General features: G+C 37.4%; 1 protein-coding gene across 1 annotated transcript in view; it reads left to right on the top strand.

Moving 5' to 3' along the window:
* The first annotated feature begins 3597 nt into the window (after positions 1-3597).
* LOC146457777 (dynein axonemal heavy chain 12-like) overlaps positions 3598-11032 on the top strand; it is a 71345-nt gene continuing 63910 nt past the window's right edge. The window contains exons 1-5 of the mRNA XM_085091562.1: positions 3598-3755; positions 7046-7209; positions 8243-8333; positions 8930-8956; positions 10500-10689. Of these exons, the coding sequence (XP_084947688.1) occupies positions 7046-7209; positions 8243-8333; positions 8930-8956; positions 10500-10689 (472 nt within the window). The 5' untranslated portion in view covers positions 3598-3755. The remainder of the gene's footprint in view (positions 3756-7045; positions 7210-8242; positions 8334-8929; positions 8957-10499; positions 10690-11032) is intronic.

Here is an 11032-nt window from a genome sequence, read left to right as displayed (position 1 = left end):
CAGTTGTGAATTGTATTCCTTCGTGTTTACTCGTGTTTTGCTATGCGGATCCGAAAAGCGAAGAGACATTGTTAGCGAAAAATAGCCAAATGGCTCCGCATGGTCCGTTTCTGCTCTCATTGTAAGAAAATGATTACCAAAATGTTTTCTGTTTTTTATTCATATCTCAAGTTTATAGTCATATTATTTGAGCTACTTTCGCGATTTTTCCATCCTCAATTTGTACATTGTAAGGGGGGGGGGGGGGGGGACTAACTATTTAGGAAGTAAATTCTTAGGAAGAAACATTCACCTTCGTGTGCTAACGTTCTCCACAAAACCTTGAGTTTGGTCATTACACGCTGTTTTCTTACAGAGGATAGCAAACAAATTAAGTAAAATTCAAACGCTGTAGACCATTTCATTTTGTTATCGAGGCTAACCATTGGATACTGATAGCTTCTTTTATCTATCATGCTAAAATATCAAAACAACAGGCGAATTAACATAAACTGTGGCATTGTTTCGAATCTTGCAGATGTTTGTAAACGTGACAGGCTCTGTCAGTGGCTAAGTGCTCACGTACACGTGGAAAAATGCAGAGTGGTTTCGCTGACGTAATGGGCTTTACAGCACATACAAAAACGTGTATACCGTCCGCACACGAACGGAGCCCGATTGGTATAGAGTCTTTCACGCCAAGCATACTGCCGATCCTGAAGGACGAAAAAAAAAAACAATTTGATGTCGAGTTAAGGGGGCAATTTACCTAATTTGAATGAAATTTAAAGAGGTTTTAAGATGGAATAGAAGAAAGAAAATGATTTTTTGAACACCAACAGACAGTTGATACCCACGCAAGAGCACCCCAGGTTGTTAGTGGACTAACTTGGCGTCCGTCTATTAATTATTAACTACAAATTTTTATTTTAAAACTTCAGTAAATCTTCAATATTTCTTATTTATCTTAATTTAACCAATCCTTCTACTGAAAACTACTCCTCCCAAATATACCCCCAATTCACAAAATACCCCACAACAGAGATTCACGGGATAATGATAGGATTTTTGGATTGCTTGAAACGTGAATGACATATTTCCATTAAGGCCATGTCAAGTGGCGGAAAAATGGCGTTTAGGTGAATTGCCCCCTTAAGACGAACATTTTCAAGAAAATCGTTGATCTAATCGACATCAACCTAAAAAATGTAAAGAAATTCACGAGTTCAAGACTTCTGCCAGAGTTGTGAATGAAAACAGTAATTTTATGACATTATAGGACGAAAACAAGCTTCGCACTAAAACGAGGCTGTGCCTCGTGCATGCACATCTAAGAAAATTTGTCCCACATGGGAGGAAAAGACGCTGTCGCGTCTTATATAATGTTTTCAGCATCATCAGGTTATTAAGAGCTTCGTCGTGCGGGTGGACCGGTGAGGGTGGGACCCTGCAGAGACTCTGTGCCCAGTAACTCTACCCCAGTGAGGGGAATAGAAAACTTTTGAATGCAGAGGTCCACACAACGCAGGAATTAAACTTGCTGGTAATTTTGCCGGATCTCTCTTGTGAAAGACCTCGTGTCAGGCGTCACTTGAACGTGAAAATACAAAACTGAATGCAAGGCTGGCACTACGGCAAAGGGCACATTTATTAGTGGCCAATATTTCGACTAATAGAATTAGTCTTCCTCAGGGCCAGAGCTATACTGAAGGAAAATATAATAACGGCTCCTTAAATTTAAGGAGCCGTTATTATATTTTCCTTCAGTATAGCTCTGGCCCTGAGGAAGACTAATTCTATTAGTCGAAATATTGGCCACTAATAAATGTGCCCTTTGCCGTAGTGCCAGCCTTGCATTCAGTTTTGTATTTCCAGTGAGGGGGTAGGGGTGAGCAGAGACGGGGGAGCATTTTGCTCAAATTATTTTTCATTTTTTTTTTATTGTTATATTAACATGTTAAAAGGGGCTTTTTAACTCGCATCCACTTCAGATGGATGTATCTGGCACTGTAAATTCGATGTAAATGTTTAGAAAGCTATGTCCTTGTCCCCCTTTAAACTACAGTAACGCTTAATAACGGTCAATAACGTAGCAAATCATTTTCTGGGTGATATTAGAAAAAAGGCCTTTGTAAGGCACGGGGCCACCCAACCACAGTTTTCTCTCAGATCCTTTAAAACGCTATTTTAGGCTATCTGGAGTGCCTTTAAGGGTCTGCAGGTTCATTTTAGATTGCGCTATAATATTTTTATCTGTTCGGTCATTCTAGGGGAACTTGAGTCTTTTCGAAATTACTAGGGCATTTTTGCTTATTTCCCGAAAACCTTAGGTCCTATTTCCTTTCCGAAAATCTTGGCTGACCTTTTTTCGGTACCCGAAACGACATTTCTGTCGATCCGAAAACACTAGGTCTTAAATTTCCCATATCACGAAAGTTCGAAGTGAAAATTCCCCTCAGAAAATTGTAGGAGATTAAGGGCCTTCCGAACAGATAATTTACCGAAACGATCCGTTGGGTGCCCCTGAAGGCAGTTTGAAAAAGACCTGGGGAATGAAGAATCAGGATCGCTTTGAGTTTGACGTTCGTGAGCCACGGACGGCAACCGGAAGTAAAATTTTTCTCCTTTTGGAGCGTTTTGACGCCATCACGTTTGTAACTTCAAGCCACAGACGTCCAACAAGAACTTTTCCCGTCCGTTGTGAGGAGCAAAAACGCGCCAAAAAAGGAAACATTCGACTTCCGGTTGCCGTCCGTGGTTCACGTATGTCTGTGCGCGATTGACAACCCTCTCAATTAAATGGCTGGGAAAAACAATTATTTTTAAACAAAAGATTAGTAAAGGGTCAAATAAAATTAACGCCAATTTATCTTAAATGCATAGATTTGGGAGCTTGTAAATTTTTAGCGAGTCAGTTCGAGTTAAGGTGAGGGTTCACCTGAAAGCCGTTTTCACGCCGCTTAAAATCGGTCAAATGGAAATATCTTGTTTGCATTTCAAGCAATACAAAAACCCTCCATTCATAACACAAATCAATGATTTGGGGTGTTTCATGAATTTTTGCGTGATTTTTAGATATATTTGGAAGGAAATAATTTTTCTTGAAGGATTGGTAAAATTAAAAGAAATAAGAAATGTTGAAGATTTAGTGAAGTTTTAAAATTAGAATTTGTAGTTAATAATTAATAGACGGATACCAAGTTAGTCCACTAGCAACCTGGGGTGCTCTTGCGTGGTTATCGACTGTCTGTTAGTGTTCCAAAAATCATTTTCTTTCTCTATCCATTCTTAAAACCTCTTTAAATTTCACTCAAATTCAGGTAGAGCCCCACCTTCACCAAATATTTTACGATTTACCAAATGACCAAAGAGTTCAATTTCTTTTAAGTGAAGTGGGTAGATTCTGATCGGTTTGAATGCGTGACATCCGGCAAAACGATTTACCTCATGGATAAAACTTTTTTATTAGTTCGAAAAAGGATTTAGTGTAAAACAGGACAACTTTACGGACTTTTTTGGCCTGGTTTTGTGTGGAGCAATCGGGTGTCATCGGGACCATCATCGGTCGGTCGCCAGAAGTCGGCATTTTATGTTGACGTCACTATAGCAACAATGAAAGCCTTGCAAGGCCGCCATTTTTGATGTGGATAGAAGTCCTTATCGTACACAAATGCATGGTAAAATGCAGAAAACTACTACATATTTGTCCAATCGATCATTGTTAATTCTCTGAAAGCAAGCACTAAGGGAAAAATTCCTAAAAAGAGAAACAGAAGGTACGTATGATTTGCAAAAAGGATGCTATAAGTGAGCCAAACAAGCTGAAGTACTAAGATTACCTTCAATTCATAAGTTTAGTTTGTTATGATAAATTCTGCTTCTTCCTAATTTGATGTAAAAAACTTAAAAGCTGCTGTTAACTAACTGTTCTTTACCCTGTTTCTGTGAAGCTTGTCCTATGTACTCCTAGTAAATAGTTTAATTCCAGAGGCTAAAAGACTGTCCTTAAGCTTTAATAAAGTGAAGATTTGGTAAAGACGTGAATCTTCGAGGGCAACTGCGAAAACAATGTTTCAGCCGGGCATCATCACCGGATAGAAACGGGTTTCTTTTATTTCCGAATACTTCTACTTCTAACTATACTACGTGATATTTTCTCTTCACTGTATGTACTGTATCCTCTATATTAATGTGTGTGGCCTAGTTTTTAAAAAAAAAAATAATCATCTTTGTAATATTTGTGTGAGTTAAATGAAATTGACTCGACTCGACTCTCCTGGCAGCACTCGGCAAAATTACCTTGAGAAGCTGGTATTTCCAGGGATAACTAATTTTTCTGTCAGCAATGTTTCCTAAAAATCTTTCAGAATGTAAATAGCATGGTTATCAAGCTAAATAAAGTGATGTGAAAGATATGCCATCTTCCCGGGGCCACCTTGCTCATTAAGCAGAAATATTCATAATTTTTTATTCATTGACTGAGCTAAGCATCAAGGAAAAACTACCATGTTTTCAATATGGAAGTGATTATGCATGTGTTAATGATACAATTCAAGAAAAAATGTGGAGAAAGGATGAATGGTGCAATAGGCCATTTTACAGGTGTGTGCTTAGTGACTTGGCCTGAGATTGGAAGAGAGGCTGGGGGTGACCTTGTTTTGATACAAACCTCACTGCTTTTCATATGTAGATCATGCTGTTCTTATGCTAACTAGTTTAATTACATATGAAAAACAGTGAGGATTGTATCAAAACAAGGTCACCCCCAGCCTCGCTTCCAATCCAAGGCCAGGTCACTGAACACACAACTGTAAAATGGCCTATTACATGGGGCAGGAATGAAAATTGGTTCTTGAAATTGTATGCGTTAAGATGACAAGGTCGATGTACTGTTTCCATAATTTTTGCAAACCTGGGAAAATCAGAGTCAAGATTCACTAACTAAGCCCTCCTTAGTCAAGATGTATCCTAAGTATAGTTTCTGAACAAAAGTCTATAATTTCTTGGACTAACAAATAGGCTTTTGTTAAGAAACAGTACTTAATATAATAATATATTAACTGACAGGAGGGCGTTGTGAATTTGGTCCCAGGAACTTATGGTTGAAACCTTCTCTGTCCCTTCGTGGGTGGGAGAGGACTGATACCTGAAAAGGAATATACTGTACAAGTCGTACTAGCTGTGGAAAGGAACATTTTATAAATTGATTAAAAATGGACTTATGGTAGAAGCTACACGATCAAGGTTGTGGTTGACTTAATAATAACCTTCATTAGTTTTGAGCGTTCCTTCATTTCAACTGGTCAGTCAAATATATTTTAACTGTGAGAGGTTCCGTTGGAGGTGGAACTTGACCACATTTAACATACATTTTGACTGGCCAGTATTTATAATTGGAGCTATCAGAAGGTAAATGTTAAAACAGTTTTCTTAATTGTGTGGTTCCAGAAAATATCCATATCCCCGCCACGGAGGGAATTTCACATAGGACCCCCCCACCCTCCAGGATTTTCCATTTTCGAGGTATTTTTTTAACCCCCCCCCCCCACCTCTTCGGAAATTCCTTAAATACAGAATACACCCCCACCCCCCTCTGGAAAAGTTTTATTTCAAAAGAACGCTTCTAAAATCAGCTTGATGTGAACATTTCAGAAATATCAAGAACTGCCTACACGAGGAGAAAATATGCGTTATCGAAGAGCGCGCGCGCCGTCCAATTTTGAGTTTTCTCTTGGTAATCATTCAGTCTAGTTATTTTAGTCAATAGTTTTCCTATTGAATCGGAATAGCATGAACAAAATAAGCATTAGCAGGACAGGGAGACAAATAGAGCTTTCAGATCGTAACTTGAAACCGCAGACGAAATGGAGCCGCAAAACGAAATTAGCATGTTCACGTTCTTATGCAAATTTTGTACAAGATCAATAACGCATTAAAAGAATGTTGAATTGGATCTATTTTGTTGAATTTTGGCATAGAAATTAAGTTAATAGTTTTGGACTTTAAGTTGAAATACTTTTAACAAAATAAGTTTTAACACGGGTCAGTTTTGACAAACCAGTTATAATTGACCTCGGGGATTGACCTTTGCCTGTAACTCTACACAGCATACAAAAATAACAAACAAATATTTCAATGTTTTATGTAAAATTGGGGCTTTCACATGATAGCCATACAAAATTTTCCCTTTTAAACATTGATACAAATTCAATTGTTGCTAGTAAACAATATTTTCTACGCAAGAAAGTTTCACAAACAACAGTTTTATTCTGAGTCACGCAACGCAGACATAGATTTCTTGTCTCAGTTGGAGTACTTCGCTTACAAAGGCTTTTCGGAGAAGGGAAACATGTTTTTAATGTAACAAGGGTTTCTTTAAAACAGTAAAACAAAGTAATGTCTTCAAGAAAGATCTATGAAGTTGCAAAGTTGGTAAGTTACAATTTTGAACATTTATGTCTGACATGAACGTGAAGTTGACCCTCTGGAAACTCATCCAACCATTTACCCCTCCTCCCCTCTGTAATTTCCTGGGCCATTGACCCCCCCCCCCCACCCCTCTGGAATTTCCAATTCCCTCCGTGGTGGGGGTATGGATATTTTCTGGAACCACACAATTTACATGTCACCAATTTTAAATGAAATAAACTTATGATTACTGTACCCAGGTACAGTGGGAGGCGGCTTGGCCTAATGGTTAGGGGCTCTGGACGTGTAATCTGGAGGCCCCAGGTTCAAGTCCCGCTCCAAGGCCACGCTAAATGTAAATAGTCAACTGATTTGCCTCCCACCAGTTGGGATTTTTAACAATGTTATTTTCAGTTTGAATATTTATTTCACTGATTTATATTGTCCCCAATTAGCATTACAGCACTAAATACTTCAACACTTAAATAAAATCATTTATTTATTTAGTAACTCTTACATTATTTACACGTTTCAGTTTGGTTCTACACTGAGCAATAGACTGCTCACAAACTGTCCACAGTGCAGTAATGACGTTCCCTCCATTTTTTCTGTTTAATTAGTTTGAGTTTGATTCTTTAAATATTTATTTGCTATTTAGATGTCTGTCAGAAATGAGCAGACCCGCCTTACAAATTCAGCGGGGAAACTGCCTCGCCTTCCTCCCATCACGTCACCAACCTCACCCAGTTCTAAGTTTGATAAAAGTTATCTCAGGACACACAGGAGAAGTGATCACACGCAGGGGCTTTTGATGAGCAAATTGTAAGTGATTTATACCTGATGGTTTCCCAGTTTAGTCTAACTGTATTTAGCCCTAGAGTCATGTGCATGTAGTCTTATTCTTTACTGTTTCTCACTTTTTAATTTCCCTATACATAATACATAATTATATATTACAATAAATTATTACCTTGATTTTCCCATAATTTTAAGGTTAAGCACATAATACTCTCTTTTATAGTGCTCAACTCTAATGTACACGGTGGTTGTCAAACTTTTTATCTACAGTAATTATGGTTGCCAGTATCTGTTAAATAACATTAAATGTTACTCATTGCAGGTACTATTCCTAACAATAACTATAAAATTCCAATTTGTATTTTGTGCAGAGCTACATGTAATACCATCTTTTATGTTAAACTTGACCAGTCCCTTCTTGGAAAAGCTTAAGTTTTTCCTGTTTTAGATATAATTTGCACTCAAAATGATATCCTCTTCTTGAAATAGGTCAATGTTTAATGCCCTGTTCTAGAAATTGTGTAACTTTCAATAGCCCGTTGTTTTGAAAATGTATTTTTTTATTTGTTCAACTTGTAAATCTAAATATGACAATTCTGCTTCTACTCAAATCAGCAACATTATTGCTTCGATTTCAAACAGAAGATAGACGATAGCCTACGGCACACAACAGAGTGCACAGTTTGTTTGTTAACATATTTTGTTAAGCAAATTCTCTATATGAATTATGTCAAATGATGTAATGATGTAGCTGATGAGAAAACTGTGGATAACTAAAGTTGTTTGAGTTGATATGATTTGATATGGCTGCTGATAATTTGAAACTTTTGTGAGCTCGAAACATTACGCCCCAAGGAAACATCTCTAAAATGGATACCGTCCCATTCTAGATCTGGGGTCCCAAAATCACCACCCCACTGGGCGGCACATACCCGTATTGGTATTTTGACCCCCCCCCTCCCCCCCACACATACACACACACAGGAATCACAGGTTGGTGCCTAATAACAGCTTTGTCAGGAATAATCATGTTTCCAACTTTGTGACTTTCATTTAGATATGACAAAGCAGCCCAAGCTCAAGAAGATACAGAAGAAAGCCTTAAGAGAAGGCCCATGTCAGCTGGTGAGCCAGAAGTGCCATCACAGGTATGCAGCCACTTGAGGCCATTCCAGGGGGTACTCCAAAAATGTTTGGGTGGGGGTGGTATTATAACGAAACGTTTCCAAGCATAAATAGGGAGCAAGTGCTTTATCCTATCCTATGGTTAATCTTCTTAATTACTTATTTGTCCAAATCAATGTTCGATTTGAGTTGCAAGTCTTCTTGGCAAGGGGATGAGAAGGAGAGAGTGTTGTCGTCAGCAAATGGAGCAAGAGAAGCATGCTGTAGACACTTGGGAATGTTTCTCTGATGTAAACATGTACATATAAAATGCAAAAATAGAGTCTTCTAATTGCATAATTTTGGTAGTGTCAAATAATGCAAGGTGGTTACTGCGTAAATGATCCTCTCTTTCTTTAAGATAATTTAATTGTCTGCACAATAATCAAATTGAAAAGGCAAAAATTACAATTTGTACAGAGCAAGTACATGTATGTTATCCGACATGATGCGAAACAACATTGGAATTAGTAATTAATTCTTGTATTTATAGTGTGCAAATGCTTATCTGAGTAAATAGATGTTGAAAGTTATCTAATATATCTAGTAAGCATATTAATTTTGTCATAATTTGTTACAGATGATGAGTACAGAGAGGAGAATTAGGGTAAGTTACATACTGTAAATCATGTCAGAGTGTAAAATTTTCTGACCAGTTAATTTATTTTGGAATTAGTAATTAATTCTTGTTAAAAGTTTTCAAATTATACCATAATTAATCAGAGGTCACCCAAGCATAATTTTATTTGCTAAATTGATTTAATTTCAATTACTAAATGGAAAAATACAAATAGAGTTTGTATGGTATTTCTAAAACTGTCAATTTGAGGATGAAATGAATGTCAAATTACTAGTAAATAAGTAAATAAAACATCACCATGTGTTGTTTAATCCACCTTTGTAATATAAAATGTTTATTGTTTTTTATGTATTGTACTGAATCTCGTTGTACGAGTGAAAAATAAAATTGAATTGAATTGTTGCCAGCTACTATTATTTACAATTGGGAGAGGACAAAATTGTCACTCCACTGCCTTTCCCTTGAGGAAGAAACATTAACCAGTCAATATTAACTATTAATAGTTACTTGCTTTTCTGAAGATGCCGTAAGTTCAGGGGTATCCTTGGGCCGGCTAGCTCACACAAATGAAACTCAGTAAAAATTTTCTTCTTAAACTCAAATAATATGGCCTTATACCTAGTTCAAAGAGAAGCATAAAGGGCACACTGATGCAGTTCTCCTTCCTACACCATGTATTTCTTGCAGTTGTCTTGTTGTGTTTGAGCAGCAGAGAATGTTTCAATTTTGACAAGAAAGCCAAAAAGGCTTACAGTAATATTAGCAGCCTCATTTATTCCCATTGTACACCTTGCATATTTTTTTAAACCTTTTTCCCGGCACGATTGAGCTAATTGAATAGTTTTAGTCCGAAAGATAGTATGATATTGTTTTGTTGCCCTTAATTCTGTTACGCTACTTGATGTCATACCAGAAATAGCCTTATGATAACCTAATGACCGAGTCACGCATCACTGCTTTACAGCGTCAAACCATCCAGGGCCCATGGCCCAATGATACATGTATGTACAGCCAAACAAGCTCAAAACACCCTCAGACGTTTCTCCATAATTTGTGCATGTATCTTCTCCTTCCATTTTGCCTGAAATCCCTGCTAACTTGTCAACCACAGTCTCGATCTATTCAAGCTTTTCAGCACAGTTCTTTTCTCACCTAAATATCTAAGTGTCTGAGGTCTATCACATCAATTTCATGTTCATGTTATCAGATAGTGAGCTTGGGCTACCAGTGCATTATCTAGTATATAGAAGAAATAAAGAAATTTTATCTCCGTCCTGGCCTGAACTCATTTATTCCTGCACTGTCTGACCAAGTGATAACCTGATGTCTGGGGTGATTTGAGTGACCATTTGCAAGACGAAGAAAAAAGAATTGGCAGTCACGCTACTGCATGACAGCCATAGCATTCACTGCTTGTATTGTGTGGTACTTTGAAAACCATTGGACAGCTATTACGTGTAATAGTTGTTCAGTTTTCCAAGTTGTGAGTGACTAGGTGATGGTAGATCATGTACTTGTTAAATAAACCAGATGGTTTAAATATTTAAATATTATATATTACACTCCCCAGCTAAACTACCAGTTCATGAAAAAGTGTGTCCAAGAAGGGCCTGTGACACCCATGGCCGATGACTGGTGGGACACTATCTTGACAATGATTCCATCAAGACTGGTGTCATCTCCACAGTTACAGCCATATATCAAGGAGCTTCATGATGAGGTCAAAGTACAATATGAAGCCAGCATCAGAAAGGCAATGGGTCAGTTATTGATGTAATGAGAAACCAGAAATGCTAGAGCCAAAGTACCTGAGACCACTAAACTGTACATTCTGTCCATAGGTACATGTTAGGACTGGTACAATGTCACAGTGTTTTCAGAGACTAGTAAATCTTTTTAAATAATTTGTCCAGCACAAGTAATAGGACAAGGCCTTTTTTATTATTAATGATACTCAAATATTTCCACCATTCCATCCTTTATTTCCTTTAATCCTACTTCCCTACAACTCTTTAATTATGTTAAATTGATTTGGTCATGCGGTTATTTCCACTGTTGACAACAGACTGTACAGTTCTTTTCTTGTATCAGTTAACACATATA

This window comes from Pavona decussata, unplaced genomic scaffold, assembly GCF_977016875.1.
Source record: "Pavona decussata unplaced genomic scaffold, jaPavDecu1.1 SCAFFOLD_237, whole genome shotgun sequence".
In the NCBI taxonomy this organism is placed as follows: domain Eukaryota; kingdom Metazoa; phylum Cnidaria; class Anthozoa; order Scleractinia; family Agariciidae; genus Pavona; species Pavona decussata.
The sequence above is the reverse complement of the archived record's forward strand: the minus strand, read 5'-3'. Positions and strand labels throughout refer to the sequence as shown.